This window comes from Trichomycterus rosablanca, chromosome 18 (assembly GCF_030014385.1).
Source record: "Trichomycterus rosablanca isolate fTriRos1 chromosome 18, fTriRos1.hap1, whole genome shotgun sequence".
Taxonomy (NCBI): Eukaryota; Metazoa; Chordata; class Actinopteri; order Siluriformes; family Trichomycteridae; genus Trichomycterus; species Trichomycterus rosablanca.
This window is the reverse complement of record NC_086005.1, coordinates 25,652,198-25,670,079: the sequence shown is the minus strand read 5'-3', so window position 1 is coordinate 25,670,079 and position 17,882 is coordinate 25,652,198. Positions and strand designations below refer to the sequence as shown.

General features: G+C 40.4%; 1 protein-coding gene across 1 annotated transcript in view; it reads left to right on the top strand.

Annotated features, from left to right (window-relative positions):
* Positions 1–17,882, top strand: part of pknox2 (pbx/knotted 1 homeobox 2) — a 70,729-nt gene that overhangs the window by 18,637 nt on the left and 34,210 nt on the right. The window contains exon 3 of the mRNA XM_063013792.1: positions 17,281–17,389. Within this exon, the coding sequence (XP_062869862.1) occupies positions 17,303–17,389 (87 nt within the window). The 5' untranslated portion in view covers positions 17,281–17,302. The remainder of the gene's footprint in view (positions 1–17,280; positions 17,390–17,882) is intronic.

The following is a 17,882-nucleotide window of genomic DNA, read 5'->3' as shown; positions in this document are numbered from 1 at the left end:
TTGTATATGTATATATGACAAATAAAGGTGTTATACATACAAACTTTTGTAGCTGCAATTGGCTTGACTGCATGTCTTTGGACTTTTTTGGGAGGAAACCGGAGTACCCGGAGGAAACTCATGCAGAACAGGGAGAAGTCCACACAGAAAGGAGCATGACCGCCCAGCTGGGAAATCAAATCCAGGCCCTTCTTGCTGTGAGGCGACAGTGCTATCCATTACACCACTGTACCGCCTCTTTCTATAACACCAAATTTTTGTGTACGCGTGTGTGTGTTGAGTTTTCAGACCTACAGTGCAGGAGTAACAGTAGCATTGTGTTGGGACGGCTCTTCGAGTTAGCGACTGAGGTCTCCTATCAATCACGCTGAGTTGCTGAAAGTTAATGTGTGCAGTCAGGCCACCCAGCCAGGCAGCTTCATCGTGGAGACCTGATATCCCTCAGGCCTAATTGACTCCAGATGGAACAGATAGAACTCTATGCTGGACATGCCTTTCTCTATATACACATACCCCTCTATAGGAGGAATGAGAGAGAGAGAGGCCAGAAAAATGTGTACTATTTTCTGGAACTGTATTTTCTGTAGATATCAGGGTTGAGCTCTTACACAAGTATTAAAAACATGTTTAGTCAGGGTGAAGATTGGTGCCACCCAGACACACTGGTTGTAAGACATGAATACACTTTTAAAACACATACTCCTACTGTACCTAGGGGCACTTTAAAGCAGCCAGTTAATGTTCTGCATGTTTTAAAGATTAAAAAAAAAAAAAATGTATACCTGGAGGAAATGTACACAAACACAGCAACTGGAGGTGAGAATTGAATGCTAGTCTTAATGACTTATGTTGCTGTGTGAACGAGTATATACTAATATACCAGGGATCTTTAAAAAGTTTCCGCACTTTTATGTTTTGGTTGGAAGCAGTGAGGGTGGGAGGAGTAGTAAATGTCTGAGAGAAGCTTATAGTCCGGATTTAGCGCCATCTGATTTTCACCTTTTTGGATGCTCAAAGAAGCTTTAAGGGGAAGAAGGTTTTCATGTGATGATGATGTGAAAGCAGTGCTGCATCAGTGGCTACGCGCTCGACCAAAAAAAATTGTTGATGGCATTAAAAAGTTGGCATGACGCTGGAAAAAAAACTTTTTGAAGAATGTTCATATATTTCAAATACTAAAATAAGTACTCAGGCAAAGTAATCTCACCCGCTAGCAAAAAGTAACTTCCATAAGCAGTACGCTATCAGGATGTCTATTACACCCCCCTCCACACCGAACCACCCTCGTAGTCCCACTCCTTAAATTCCAGTATATGTAATATGAATCATGACTATTTAGGTGGTGGGACACGTCCTGTTAAGTAAAATAAATATTCAAAAAATGGTTTTAATCATGAAACCGAGCCATGAGTTATTTTAAACACTATAGACGCCCAGAGGAAGGCGCCTCTCCGCCTGAGGTCCACATGGAAGCTCTCATGGTAATATTAGATGTGAGGGAGGTAGTCGGCTATCCACGGTTGTTGATGCACCTGCAGGTTAAAAACTTGGCCCAGAGCCGAGGATGGACAGAGGGGCTTTCCATTCAAAACAGTCTCTCCAATTCCCAGTCCATATTCCTTTTCCTCTCCTCGACCGGGGGGGAAGGCACCACCACCACCACCATTCTCTGTTCCCTCTCGTCTGTGTTCTCTCTCTCTCTCTATTTATCTCCAGCATTCACTCTTTCTTTTCCCCTGTGCATGCTTCCATCTCTCCCCCTGGCATTGCAGAGGAAATTTAATATTGGATTGTTTGGAGTTTCCAAGGATTTCATTCTGTGCAGCTTGAGGCTGCGCACAAAGACAAACATCAGCTGCGGGGGCCAAGAGCAGCAAACACGGCCTCATTATCTTACTGCGCTCATTTTGCCTTGATGCCGGGCTTTTTCTCTCATTGTTCCTTTTCTCTGAGTGATTCAATTTGTTCCTTAACATCTTGCCAGTGGCCAGGCTGTAAATAGCCCTCAAGTTCTAAATTTCTTTGTCAGGTTTTATTGTTCTGCTTTTTGGAAGTCTAGAAATGAGTAATTATTGTTTTCTGGACTGTCTTGACTAGTTGTGGTGGATAAAATAGCTTTCCTGGTTCTCCATGTGTTCCCCACCCTCCTTCTGCTTCACGTTCTGCATATCATTGTTTAATATGAGATAAAACAATCTATGTATAATAGTATGACACAACAAGGACAGGGCAGTGCAGAGAGACAGGCGCACATAGTGTAAATGATGCATAGCATTAAATAAAATGTAAATGTCATACAGAAAATGACCTAACATGTAAATGTCATACAGAAAAACAATAATTAGCTGAACTTTGCAGTTCTCAGGTCTTATGAGCAGTTTCAACCACACTGATATTTAAAGATAAGATAAGATAGCCTTTTAATATCACACAGAGGGAAATTTGTAACGTTACAGCAGCTTTAAAAAATATAAAGATATAACAGTGCTTTCTACACTCACTGTCCATTTTATTAGCACCACTTACCATATAGAAGCACTTTGTAGTTCTACAATTACTGACTGTAGTCCATCTATTTCTCTACATACTTTTTTTAGTCTGCTATCACCCTGTTCTTCAATGGCCAGGACCCCCACAGGACCACTACAGAGCAGGTATTATTCAGGTGGTGGATCATTCTCAGCACTGCAGTGACACCGACATGCTGCTGGTGTGTTAGTGTGTGTTGTGCTGGTATGAGTGGATAAGACACAGCAGCGCTGATGGAGTTTTTACATACTGTGTCCACTCACTGTCCACTCTATTAGACACTCCTACCTAGTTGGTCCACCTTGTAGATGTAAAGTCAGAGACGATCGCTCATCTATTGCTGCTATTTGAGTCGGTCATCTTCTAGACCTTCATCAGTGGTCACAGGACGCTGCCCACAGGGCGCTGTTGGCTGGATATATTTTTGGTTGGTGGACTATTCTCAGTCCAGCAGTGATGCTGTGTGTTATCCACTCATACCAGCACAACACACACTAACACACCACCACCATGTCCGTGTCACTGCAGTGCTGAGAATGATCCACCACCCAAATAATACCTGCTCGCTCTGCAGTGGTCCTGTGGGGGTCCTGACCATTGAAGAACAGCATGAAAGAGGGCTAACAAAGCATGTAGAGAAACAGATGGACTACAGTCAGTAATTGTAGAACTACAAAGTGCTTCTATATGGTGGAGCTGAGAAAATGGACAGTGAGTGTAGAAACAAGGAGGTGGTTTTAATGTTATGGCTGATCAGTGTAAGTAAGTTTGTTGATGAATGCATTAGTTCTTAGAGACTGGTTACAATGGTTTGATTGGAAGGTGACAACTGGCAAAGCACAATGTTCCAACAACACTCAGTTATCATTTTATTTCATCTATGTGCTAAATGAAGTAACCATTGCATGGTCTGTACCTCTTCAGCTATTTGCATAATTGTCATTGGTGCTGGTTGGAAATGCAAAGCAGAAACTTCTCCGGGAAATGTGTAGCTCTCGTTCAGGATCATTTAAAGACTCTTTAGTTAGTCAGAAGTTTTCTTTTTTTTTTTTATCTATTGTGAAAACTCACTTAATGAGTATGTATGGTCCTAACCTCTTTACCACATGTGCTCCGTGGTGATCGTTTGATCCTGTTGGCTGGTCCGTACATACGCGCCTGCTGTGGCATTTTCGCTGGCTGCTCTTTTGAAACCGAACACTAAACTCTTCATTATGAGTCTGCTGACAATCAGAGCGCTCCGAGTCTCTGCGTGATAATCTCCCTTCTCATTAGCCCCCTATTGCTCCTCTCTCTCTCTCTCTCTCTCTCTCTCTCTCTCTCTCGCAAAGTCTCATGCACAAACATAGATGCATGAAGTTTTTATTCCACTGAGGGATAGTACAGGGTAGAATATTGAGCATGTACAGGACCTGGGCTTTAATCCCACTGTCACCACACTGCAACATTGCCAAGGCCACGCTGTTCCCTTCTTCTGTATGTATGTGTCCCTTTATTCCCCTGTCCCACTTTCTGTAACCAGTCCCAATTGTTTTTGTCTCTTTAGACCTTAACTCTCAGAGCATGAACCTAATAGTATTAGTGGATGGGTTTTGCACACCTTAATACAGCCATTCAGAAAGAACAATCCTCTAAAGACTTGAAGGTGGCTACACAGAGATGGGGAATAATGGATAGCAGTGCATGACTATGAACGCGATCCTGTTCTCTTTGTGATTGCATCTCAAAGATGTAGTTGGAAAGTTGGACACACATGTTGGAGAGGAAATGTGTTATGTACGACCCTCCTTGGTCAGGGTAAGGATCTGCATCAGTGAAAAAAGATACAAATAGAAAAGTGGATCTAGTTAGATCAGAAAATACATAAATAAAATATATATTTTTTTTAAAGAGGAAATGCTTTACTTGTACAGCTTTTAACAAGAAAAATATTGTTTTAATAATACATTATAAATTATGCTATACTTCTAACTGAAAGTAAAGAAATGCTAAACTACATTTACAGTTTGGATGAGTAGTTTAAACACACTTTGTAGATGTAATGTTTGTTATAGCTGTCTTCATATTTCAAATATTTGGTTACTGCTCTTTTAATGTGACTAGAACACTTTGAATACTGATTATTTTGCCAATCTCCTGGTAAATAGCCCTCTGATATCTTGTGTGGGATTATAATTATGCATACAGATGGTTATTAATCTGCCTCTATATAATATAATATGCCTCTATATAATATAATATATATCCTTTAAATAGAGCTAGCTTTACTGCATCTATTAAACTGAGCTACAATGTTTAGAATATTTAAGATGTTTAAGTTCAGATATTAGAAAAAAGGATGATACAATTTTTTAACTCAGTAATTTCTACACAACCCAAAGTCCAAGACTTTCTGAAATCAGGAATTAAATCCAAACTATTTTATTATGCTGTGAGTAAATTTGGCTGGATGGTCATATATAATAACCCATGCATTGCAGAAAGTAGACAGAATTACTACTGCTACTACTACTACTACTACTACTACTACTACAGTAATAATATGCTAAATATTGGTACACAACTGCAATTACCCAAAATAAATGTTAAAACTGGTTTTGGAATGGCCTTCTTAAAATTCCCACATCAACCCTATTAAGAACATGTGGACTGAACTGAAAGGTCAAGTCTGTGTCAGAAAGGTCACTGACAACATGTAACCAGAAGCTTTTTGAAAGCAAAGGATTAAAAGACCAGTATGTATATTTTTGACCCAGGGAACAAAAGTGCACACCAGTGGGACAGAGTCTCTACCTCCTGTTTAAACTCAGAACCTTTAATGTGTGCGGCAAGATGGTGTGCATGCAAGTCTGTGCCATTTTTTATGTGGCGGTCTGCTGGGGCAGCGTTATTTAGAATGGGGACACCAGCAGACTTAACAAGCTTATTAAAAAGGCAGGACAGGTCAGTGGAAGCAGCCTGGACTCAGTGGAGCTGGTAGATTAATGAAATTATTATTCTTATTATCATTTAGTACCATCAGGTTGATTACAGAATATACGTACACACTTAGTATGCTCATCTTTACCAGACATCAGATTTTATTATTATGAGTGTACTGTGTAGGCTGCAAAAAAAAAGTGGACACCCACTGTTTATTTCAGCTTATTTATTTTATTATCACTTTACAAGCTTGTGAGACAAGAAACACAACTCTGTGTTTTACAACTTTCTCCTTCCATTACTTTGTTTCTGTGGTTCAGACCTCATGGTTTTCTTAAAGCAGACTTTCAGTTGTGGCCCATTTCCCAGCAAAGCTGCTCTATTCCATTAACAGACGAACAATGGAAAGTGATTGATGGCAAATTAAGTGAGAGAAAATCAGTGTTAAAAGCCTTCTGTTTCCATCACTGAGTGAGTCACTAACCAAAAAAACACCTTTAATGGAGTAATGAGTTTGGAAAGCTCCATTCTGACACTGGGCTTGGCGTGTCACGGACCTGCCCTGTTTCCGTTGCTTGTCCGTCCAGCATCTTGCTAAGTGACACAGAGCTGGTATGCCATGAGTAAGATTAGCTGGTGTGTATTTAAAAAAGGCCCCGCAGATAGAGAAAGAGATAAAAGCCCTTACTGTCCTCAGAGCCTATCTCCACACGACACGAGTGCTCAGGGGATGATTTAACAGCGAACCTCTTGAAGATTACCCTCCCTCTCTCTCTCTGCGCTCTACGCTAGCTCTGGAGCTCCAATTTCAGTGGCATTCCAGCCTTCAATATTCTGATTTTTATCAGCTCTGAGAGGAAATGTTACCACTGTGTGTCAACCGCAAGGTGCACCGGTCTCGCTGTGATGCCGCCCGGCACGGTCACAAATCGAAACGCTGGCACTGAGTCACACACATGATACAGCAAGGCTTACAGCAAGGACAAACATGGAAAGCTATGTTTCAGGGAAAGGAACAACTATTGAGGACTGTGAGATAAATGTTCATCTACACTGGAAGTATAAATACATGATCAATTACTCCTTAAAGTCTGGACACATAGGAAATATCACTAACTATAACTAACTACTGTATATGTTCACTAAAATACACACACACACACACACACATATACATAAGTCAGCTTATTTATTTTCTCAGATTTAACTGCAGAATGTTAAAGGTTGTGTTCCATTATATTTACTTTGATTCATAGACGTAAACGTTGGTGATCATCACCAACAATCAGTAAGTGAAGGTGATACCGATGTCCTAAAGCAACTGCAGTCATTTACTCCTTTAGCTTTTACAATACCCATTATTTACGTCTTTTTTTTAAAGAAATTTGGTTGTAAACATGCTAATTCTTTCCCCTTTCATCCCTGCAAAGCTTGTGCATTCTACTGAGGAAATGCTAATTATAATAAAAGCTTTTAGCCATGCTAATGAGGTCATTTGCATGCGATCCATCAGGCTGAGGGGAATTACTAAATTTCACTACAAGCTAAGTTTCGCCGACACCCGTTTCAGCGAAGACTTTAATCTAATTTTAAAAAGCAGGCCACAGCACAATCATTTCCAGATCTGCTATACCCAAACAATCATTAGCATAAACACAAAGGGCCAGAAATTGGAGATAAATTGAATGGATGCTGCAGTGATCTTTTTTGGAGACGCTTTCCGGGTTCTCCTGTCTCATGCTGTAAATGCACAAAGAGGAGATCACACACACACACACGCACACGCACACACACACACACACACACACACACACACACACACACACACACACACACACACACACTACCACTATACAACTCCTATAAAACTAATTGTGATCCACCAGTAATAGACTTTTTTCTTAGGTTAAATGCATATTCTACACAGACTTGTACATAGACTGGACCATCCAACAACCAAGTAATGCCAACAGCTTCCTCAGAAAAATGATCTATGATTTTTGCTGTATGTTTAGGTTGTATTCAGATGAACATTCTCAGAATCTGTTAAAAAAATGCACTGACACCTTTGATTTAGATTTGGGAAATAAATGTACACAGTATAATTTGGCTGATTTGATTCTCTTTTTTTAAAATAACAAGAGGTGTTCTCATTTTTTACCCTTTAATCTTAAATGATGATCTTTTTTTATCATCATTTTGTACATATTTTATTTATGCATTTTCTCCCAATTAAGTGTAGTCAATCTGTCTTCCGCTGCTGGGGGATCCCTGATTTCAGTCGATGAGGGTATATTGCTGCTCACACCTCCTCCGACCCGCACGCAGCCCTTTGCGGAACCCTTTTTCACCTATGCACTCTGCACAGGCACCTCTCTATCTGCTAATCAGGGTCCTTACACAGCGTTTGAAGACCCCACCCACATAGTCCGGTCATCCCGCCCTAGCAGACACTGCCGATTATGCCCTCTAGGTGGTGCCCAGCCGACCGTTGGCAACGCCGAGTTTCAAACAGAGGAGTTCAGAATCTTGCCGCTGGTGTGCTAGTGGAATATCCCGCTGTGCCAATGAGCGCCGTATAATCCAATCCTAACCCTTTTAATCTATCAAAAGGCTAGTCTAGGTCTGCCACGTTCAGTATTTACAGCTTTGCATTGATGTGGCAGGACACCGGTTGTCTCATTTGTAAACACAATCTTAGGGTAAATCACAGAAAGACCAGTTAACCAATAAAAGCAAAGCCTGATCAATATGTATGGAAGAAGTCAAATCTATAATAGTGGTTCTAGAAATTGTTCTATACAAGACTGACTAACTGAGTATTTGCTTTTGACAAGCCTTAATGAACCCAGAGGCTAGCAGTTTAGCATGTAGCCTGTTTTGCTTTATGGAAAAAATGCACAAACTGTTAGCACAGCAAACAGTGCAGACTGTTTTTTGCCATGTTTGTTTATGTCTGTTACATTTATTTATGAGAATTCTGTAAGATCTCAGGTCTCGTGAGTCAGTGGGAGTTCTAATTCATGAGCAGAATCTGAAAGTGTGGTGTTTTGTTCTGGCTAAATTAGCCAATGTGAGGGCGAGTTGATCCCAGACAAATGAAATCTGTACTGATATGTGGGACTTGTTATTTGTTGTAGCATGCACCAGACATATGGATAAGAGTAAGAAAGGTTTCATATTAAGTTATTTATTATGGCATTAAGGTTGATGCTTTGGATAAGCGCTAGCAGTTTACCATGCAGTCATATTTGGTGATGTTTAACATATTCTGGCATGGTTGTTTCATTACACTTGGTTAATTTCATGACTTCAAAGTGGTGGAAGGCATTACTGAACTCTGAAGTGTCATGCTGCTTGCAAAATGTGAGCCGCATGCGTCCTTTCGAGCATCTGTTTCTGTGTATGTTAGTACGTGTTCTGTTTTTAGGAGTACACAGCATTTAATTCCCTACCTGCAACTCATACAGGTTAATGAGTAGTGCTGGGAGTGTGTACGTGTATGTGTGTCTGTAGGCTGGGGCCCAGGGTTGGACCCCCAGCCTCAGTCCAAGGCTTCTCTTTTTCATCTGTTTTTTGCTTTCCTTCCTCCCCACCATCGCCTTCATGTTGGACCATGTCGGTTACCCCGTGTCGCACCATGCATATTGCAAACGGGCCCACACTCCGGCCTCTAATGGAGCAAATACATTTAGACAGCCTGCTTTATTTATGCACTTTACTGAAGCCCTGATTCAGGACATTAAGATTCATGATATTTGGGCATTTGCAATGCACTTGCTGTTTTAATATTATTCATTGCGTTCCCTGCAGGATGTGCAGCCGGAGAACTTCTTACACCGAAAGAGAGCCGGAAAAATGGCAATCGGACACACTTCTGGCTTAGCGCGCTCGAGCCTTTCAGCTATGAACTGTCTCCTATTTATCTGATCACGAGGATGGGAAAAGAGTCTTTGTTTAGTGTTGCAAACATTTAGCACTGAATGGGTTGTTGCTATAATCTGTCCATCTGTGGAGGAGTACACAGATGTAAAGCTTTTGACAGATGTGAAGTTTGGCTCGGTGACAGAGAGAGGGTCTGTCCATGATAAACGAGCTCTATAAACACCGAAACCGCTTCCTCTCGCGCTCCAGGAATCCTATGTAGCAAAGTTCCCAGACTAACTCACGATAAGTGTTTGCCTTTCATGCCTCAATGAGTATAATAATACGGACAAGTGGGAGCTGGATTACGATCAGCATTCTGCCGCTAACAGCCTCGATATAGACTGGTTCAAATTTCTGGGCTGCCTTGGGGTTGTGTTTGTCAAATTAGAATATTTATACCTCAATTTATTGTATTTCATTGCACACTTTTCTGCTTTATGCATACTTACTTATTAACTTTTCATTTTCATTTCACTTATCCTGGTCATGTTCAGGGTGGAGGGGTCCAGTTTTCCTGGAATCACTGGGTGCAATGCAGTAACACCCCCTGAAAAGGATGGCAATCCATCGTAGAGCCTTGCCTAACCCCTTCAGACACAGCCATTCATGTCTGGAGCTGGACGCCCGACTGGCTGACAGCACAGGTGGAGGGGGGGATCCAGTTTTCCTGAAATCGGGTGCAATGCAGTAACACTCACTAAAAAGGATGGCAATCCATCGTAGGGCTTTGCCTAACCCTTTTTTATTATCCAGAGTTTATCTATACATATTTTTGTAGATTATTATATGAATATTACATTCACACTCCTGCGTAATAATATAAAGCAAAGTTTTCTGTCGTTCTCTGGTTCTACTGATTGTTTTTTAATTACAGTTTAATTAAGAAACTCAAAGGGCCTAAAGAAGATGCCCACATACACACAGTCAGACATTGAGTCTGTTGCTCCCGTCGATATCTCTCCTTCCCGAGACGCTTGTCTGAACGATCTGTAGTGATCAAACAGTCTAACGATTGGTGCTGGCGGGTTGGACGGCGCTACATTATCGACGTACAGTGCAGGCCGCGCTCTCAGGGGCGTCTCTGGTTTTAGCTCTGCATTCAGAGTCGCTCGATGTGTCACCTCTGTACAAACCGCACACTGCCCTTTACCTCAAGTGCTAAAACAAAAGGATATTTTCATGATATTAACATGATGCTTTAATAATAATAATAATGAAAAGAGATCTGTACTAATGGACTTTATAGTTCTGCTGTCTTTTAAATCAGCTGTGTTAGAATCAGGAGTGTTATAGTAAAGCAAATAATTTTTTTCTGCTCAATCCTGAACTGATGCTTATCGACAGTACTTGTCAGCGATTATTGTATTGTCTCTTCAGTTTAAGAACCGTGTTTTGACAGTTTAGTCTCTTACATCAATAGGTAGTGAGCTAGAAGCATGCAAACTTTTAGTGAAATATACAATAAAAAGTATTGCATGGTACGAATTATGTCTTTTTAGAAGTTTTTTAATACAAATGATTGCTTTAAAAGAAGTGTAGTCCATTTGCAAGACTTTTTATAATCCATAATTAAAGTGAATAAATTCTAGGAAAACAAAAGTTCCCATTCAAATGAACGTGAGCAAAATTTAACAGAAGCATTCATTCAGTCATTCATTTATTCATTAACTCACTGACTGTTTTACCATTGCTTTATCCTGGTCAAGGTTGGGCACCCAGGTGGCACAGCGGGGTATTCCGCTAGCACACCAGCACTGAGATTCTGAACTCCTCGGTTCGAAACCGGTCGGTTGGGCGCCATCTAGTGCCTGCAGGAGGGGAATATGTAAGGAACGCTATGTAAGGAACCTGACTGGCAGATAGAGAGGCACCTGTGCAGAATGCATGGGTGGAAAAGGGCAGCAATATACCCACCTCAACTACAAAAATTTGGGGATCCCCAGCAGCAGAAGACAAATTTACTATGCTAAATTGGGAGAAAATGGAAGAAAAACGCATAAAATGTATATATATAAAAAAATATCCTGGTCAGGGTTGCGGTGCATCTAATTCATTGGGTGAAAGACAGGAGACAACTCTGAACAGGTCACCAGTTCTTCACAAGGCAAACACTTGGAGATGGACTTGGAGGAAACCGAAGCACCCGGAGGAAACCCACTCAGAGAAAAGACCCTGACTGCCCAGCTGGGGAATCAAGCCCAGGCCCTTCTTGCTGTGAGGTGACAGCACTACTCCCTGCACCATCGCTGGCTGCTTGTTATTACCTTCCACTGGTGGATTCACTTACAGGTACAGTCATGGTACGCTCCATGTGATCCTAACCCACTTGCCCTGGTGCACAGACCAGTCCTGGAAATCACAAATCTCAGGGACAGCCAATCGTGTCTGTTGGACACCCGGCCAGATCAGCAGCACTATTGTTCAGAAACAAAAGAAAGTTTCACACTACTGTAGAATCAAGCATGTAAAATTATGTTACTATAAACAGTCAGAAACTCTTCCAGAGACTTTAATTTCATTCACAACACTCTGATTAGGCACCGTATTTCCTCCCTTTGCTCCACATTTGTGAGCCTTTGATGTTTTTGCGTGCATAATTTTGCTTTTGAGTTTTTCATGCACTGCCCTCTGTGGCAAAATTAACAGTGCACAGTTTTATGTAGCATGCGTGTTATCTGGAGGCTCTACTGTAGTAATATCCTGTGCTCCCCTGCAGTGATGTGATCTCACGCCGTTCTGAAGTGTGTGTGTGTGTTTGTTTTAGTGTTTGTAATTTGGGTGTGAAAACAAACTAAGATCTCAGATAATTAGTGCATAATTGCATGTCCATTCTAATTGAGCATGAATGTGGAATGTGCTGATCGATAGCATGTGTATAACACATGTATACATGAGAGTAAACCACCTATGTTACACTACACTCAGAGGGTCTGTCCGAAAACCTAGTGATCTCTCTACATAGACGCATTTTACGTCTTCCTACACTCTCTCGAGAAAAAGGCTGTCGGAATTTATAGATGCCTTAACACGCTGCCTACTAAGGTGTCTTAAATCTAAGTGATAATCTAACTGAATGACGAGGGAGCATCCTACAGACCCAGAGTCTTACTGTCAAGTCAGCAATCGATAACATACAGATATAAAACATTAAAATAGTTACTTTCAAAGAGAGATCTGACATTGCTAAAAGTATGTTAAAACTAGAAATGTATAAAATAAATGCATTTTGTGTGAATGGGCGATTTTAAATCAATTTGAATTAATATTTGCATTAATTTTTCTCCTTTCTGCTGCTCCTGTATTTAAGGGTCGCCCTGATCTGGTTTGCATACCAGACTTGGCACAGTTTTCACATCGGATGCCCTTCCTGATGCAACTGGGCTTGGGACTGGCACTGAGAGCGCACTGACAAATAGGCCTCCTAATCCCCCTTAGACATTAGCCAGTCCATGCATGTCCATGCAGACACCCGACTGGCCTATAGCCCCCGAGATTAAAAACCCTGGATCCCCACATCTCAGCAGCAGTGAGCTAGCGTACTTTACCGCTGTGACACTCTTTATTTAGATCCCTTGATTAAGACTTACTGTTACATTTGAAAGTCAAGTAGAGCCATTTTTTAGTGGTAAGTGGTAAAATTGGCACATTTTCTACACATTAACCTTTGCGGGTTGTCAAGTGACATTCATAATATTACATTATATTAAAGCAGTTTTAGTTTGATGTAGTTTTAATTTCAATTTAATTGTACGTCTTATTTGTGTTTGTGTGTGTGTGATATAAACTGTATGAACTGAATACAGAAGAGCATTAAAATGTCTTCTCTAACACTTACCAGTTTAGCCAATCAGGAAAATGACATGATTAAGAGCTTCCCACTCAGTATCAGTTCACAGAGCAATATGTTGGTATCGATCAGTGAGGCGAGATCAATATGGCCTATGTTAAGTCTGAAAGAGTGATGACGCATTTTAGAAGTGTGAACTACACGGTGTAAAATCCATCAGACTGACGTGTGTGTCTCAGCAGACGAATACTGGCAGTAGCACTATTGCCAGTAACGCTGCCAGTAACCAGTATTGCTGATTTGGTCACATTTCTGGCTTAATACTGTGCTTTTTTATTCAGGCTGCTCTGGTCAACTGTAATGTAAAAATAGAAATGTTTAGAAGCAACAACAGCTCAGTCAAATAGTCGTACAGAACTGGATTAACTAAGTCCAGTAATCGAATGAACTAAGTCTCATCTCGGCCACCCAAAAAGGACGTGTCCTATTGAGTCTTAAGGTTTCTTTCTTCTAATTTTAAGCAGGTTTTCCCTGCCACTGTTGCCCTCGGCTTCCTTAACTGGGGTTTTTTGGTCCTGGAATCTGTACAGTTGCTTTGAGACAATGTGTATTGTAAAAAACACTATACAAATATAGTGGTGCAGGGGGTAGAACTTACAAGGTCCTGTGTTTGATTTCCAGATGGGGTGGACAAGATTTATGTGTGGAATTTGCATGTTCTCCCTGTGTCTGTGTGGTTTTCCTCATACAGTCCAGAGACATAAGCTGGCAAAGCATTTTAATTTAAGTACACCAACAATGTTCATAAAGGAACAGTAACAAAGCATTCCTATATTTTTAACAGCACACGTAACATGTTCATGATCAATAAGGTGCACGTTCAGTCAGACGGAGTGACGTGTTATAACGAGCGGACCGTACAGCTTTATTAGCGTACTCTCATCACCCGGAAACCACATGATGACCTTGGAGATTTCAAAACTCATTATGAAGTGAATGTGTTTGTGTGTGTGTGTGTGTGTGTGTGTATAAAAACACTGATGGGTGTGTACAGTGCTGTGCTGTGCTGTTAGGTAGTGCGTTCCTCGAGGGAGCGAGACTTGAGAGGTCTCCTAAAATACTGCGCAATAATTGGAATTGCTTTATCTTTAGTCTCATCAATTAATGTGCAATTTTCCATTTAATTACCAGCTCGCTTGCAAAATTTGCAATTAAAATGAGCGGAGATAACAGAGAAGATGCCTTTCGGCTGATAGCTCTTGGAATGAGAAGACGGGCTTGGTGCGTAATCAGGATACAAATCACACGTACACACAAACATGCTCAGTTTGTATGATTTGGATGAGGTTCATAAAATATGCAATGCTGAGCCAGAATCTAATTTGGGATGGGGGGGTTCTTCACGTTCCTACAAAGTCCTACATGAAACAGTTAGAGCACAGAGGTGCTGGTGGAGATTACTCCAGATCCTTGTGTCTGTGTGAGGGAAAGATGTCCTAAAATAGCTACCGGGTTTGTCTTGGCCTCGTCCGATCTTTTCCGCACATGCTGAAGGCAGAAGGACAGACAAAAACAGTCTGGATGCTTTTTTTGGGGAGAGAATTTGTCTAGCAGACTTGGCCTTACTTATCGGTCTGCTTTCTTACTAACATTTCCACCATCTTGCTCTGGACTTCATTGTTTTTTTCTTTTATTGCGTTATGAATTATCTTTACTTCGACTGCATCGTGAACTACCCGTGTTCCTTGACAGTAATTGAAGAGACAGAAAGCTAACGGCGCTTTCTGAGCCACAAAGTGCCAGTAAAGCCGCCTCATGGGACGAGATTACAGACGCATACTAAAAACTATATAGGTCGTCACGTCTTTTGACATGAATTATCTTTAATGTAATTACAACGAGTGTTTCCTTAGTGGAAAGGATCGTGTTTCATCATTCATGTTTTGAATTATGTGTGATTAGTCAGTATATGGTGTAACCCTAGGCTTTTTCTCCTTGTCATTTTTGTAGAAAGATAAATAAACTTGAAATAATAACCCCCACTGCAACTATAACGCCGCACAGCAGCGTGGAGGGCTATGAACCTGTCACTGTTTATATATTTCCTTGAGTCATATTTTCTTAGACTTGGTGTTTTCCACACTTTATTTCTTACTTTAAATTGGCCTGCTGTAGTGCAACTGTAACTCCTTTCACCTCCAGGAATGTAACAGTAATTTACAAGTAAATCTGATGTGGCCAGCAGTAATATAAATGGTTAAAGCACTGATATCTATTAAAGCAAGTGATCATGGCTCTTTAAATTGAGCACAATCATTATTTTCAATTACTGTCCCCTTGGTAGATATGGATAAAAAGTCATGGATGTGAAGTAATGTTTGTTTATTAGGATTTTAACGTCATGTTTTACACTTTGGTTACATTAATGACAGGAACGGTAGTTACTCATTACACAAGATTCATCAGTTCACAAGGTTATATCAAACGCAGTCTTAGACAATTTAGTGTCTCCAATTCACCTCACTTGCATGTCTGGACTGTGGGAGGAAACCGGAGCACCCGGAGGAAACCCACGTGGACATGGGGAGAACATACAAACTCCATTCAGAAAGGACCCGGACCGCCCCACCTGGGGATCGAACCCAGGACCTTCCTGCTGTGAGGCAACAGTGCTACCCACTTAGCCACCTTGCCGCCCTAAATAATAATGTATTACTCATTACAAAAGATGACATTAATCCTTTATGCTATTAAAAATATTTAATAAAAAAACCTCATTATTTCCATTCATAATTCCAAAAAAGGTTTGGACAGTAATTAAAATGCAAATAAATACAGAATACTATTTAACTGACAGCTAGACAAACAGGAGATTTCCTAATGTTTTACCTTTAGCTTTTTTGGTAAATATATGCAAATTCCTGATTTAACACCTTCCACACATGAAGTTAAGATTCTACTACACAGCATCATCTATATATCAACAACATACCAAAACTGTTATACTGTGTATTAAATAATACAGTGATTTTTTAAATACTGCTCCACACCTATACCATATTTATACATTCATCCATGACTGTCCAAGCTACCACATATTTGCATTCATATTTACTGTAGATAAACTAAACATCATCAACCGGTGACATCAGGCGTGTTGTTCTGTATGTCAGTTTTTGGTCATGTCTCGAACATGCGTATGTGTGTAGAAAACAATGGGCAGGTTAAACACTGTGAGCCTCTGAAGGTGGAAATCATCCAGGGAAATGTGGGTTCACAGGGGAGCACCATGAGACCAATTATCCATAATAGGGACGTTGTTGCATGCATCATCTCCTGAGTCTGTCCTGCCACACCCTATCAAATACACCTATTACAGCACAGCTAATGAGCTCCTGATTGATTTGGTGATTCTTTATGTTTAATGTACAGGGATAAAAAAACAAGCAAGGAGTAGAAAGTCTTGCAGTTGACTTACAAATAAATGTAGTGGCATAAACTATTAAGTCAATAATTTATAGTTTCAAAAGTTTAGAGAACATGGACAATAGAACATAGATGTTTTTCTCCACTTGATATTGACATAGTGATTTCATGGGTCCAGTTTCTATGACAGTTTACCTACATGTAAGGGACATGTATTTTATGGCAGTCTAGTGATTTCAGTGTGTTTCTGCAACTTTTTTTCTGTGACTAAAAGGAATTATTAATAATTTGAGATTTTTTAAATGAATGTTATTATTGGCTTTCTTATAATATGTTGAGTGGTGCCTCCTAATGATTACAGTTGAATATATCTATTTACATTTTCAACATTTAGCAGACGACTTTATTCAAAGTGACTTACATTACAGTTACAGTATACAGCAACTGAGGGTTAAGGGCCTTGCTCAAGGGCCCAACAGCAGCAACCTGGCAGTGGTGGGGCTTGAACCAGCGACCTTCTGATTACTAGTCCAGTCCGTTAACCACTAGGCTACAGTTTGCCCCAGTACCTAGTTTGACCGTAATCATTACTGAGTACATAAATCAGTGTTCTCTTCATAGGTTATAAGAAACTCAAAGAAGCTTTTTCAACAACAGTTGGATTTCACACATATCTTCTGCTCTTTCAGGGTCTCCATGTGAAGCTCTCCCATGATGCAACATGTGCCTCCAGCACCAGCATTGACAATGATGGCCACACAGAGTGTCCCTCCTCCGTCTTATCAAGAAAGCCAACAGGTTAGTCAGCAGATTTAACTGAATGAACAATAAACAACAAAATTAGACCCTGATATCATTGCATTAAGTTGCTGTACATAATTTACATGCATTTGAAGAACAGCCAAAAGCCCACATAAGAACATTTTATAAAGTTGTGAATTGTACAATATTCTGATGGTTACAAGCTTCTCAGGGTAGGATATGGATGTGTGGAAGGTTAGGGTTGTTTACTGGCTGACTGTTGATTGGATAGAGCAGCTTTTGCTTCTGAAATATTCTTTGTAGAACTCACAAACCATGCAATTTATTATACAATGCAAAAAAATCCATCCACAGTCATCAAAATATGTTTTGGGTGTCCGAAATAGGAGGCATTGTGGCAAGACAAAGCCTGTACTTTGAATTAATTTGAAACCACATCAGACATTGTTCTTCAGTTTTAATTAAAAGTAATAGTTAATACAGTTCTGACTGTAGCCCATTTAATCTTGACAGAAAGTAAGACGTACTG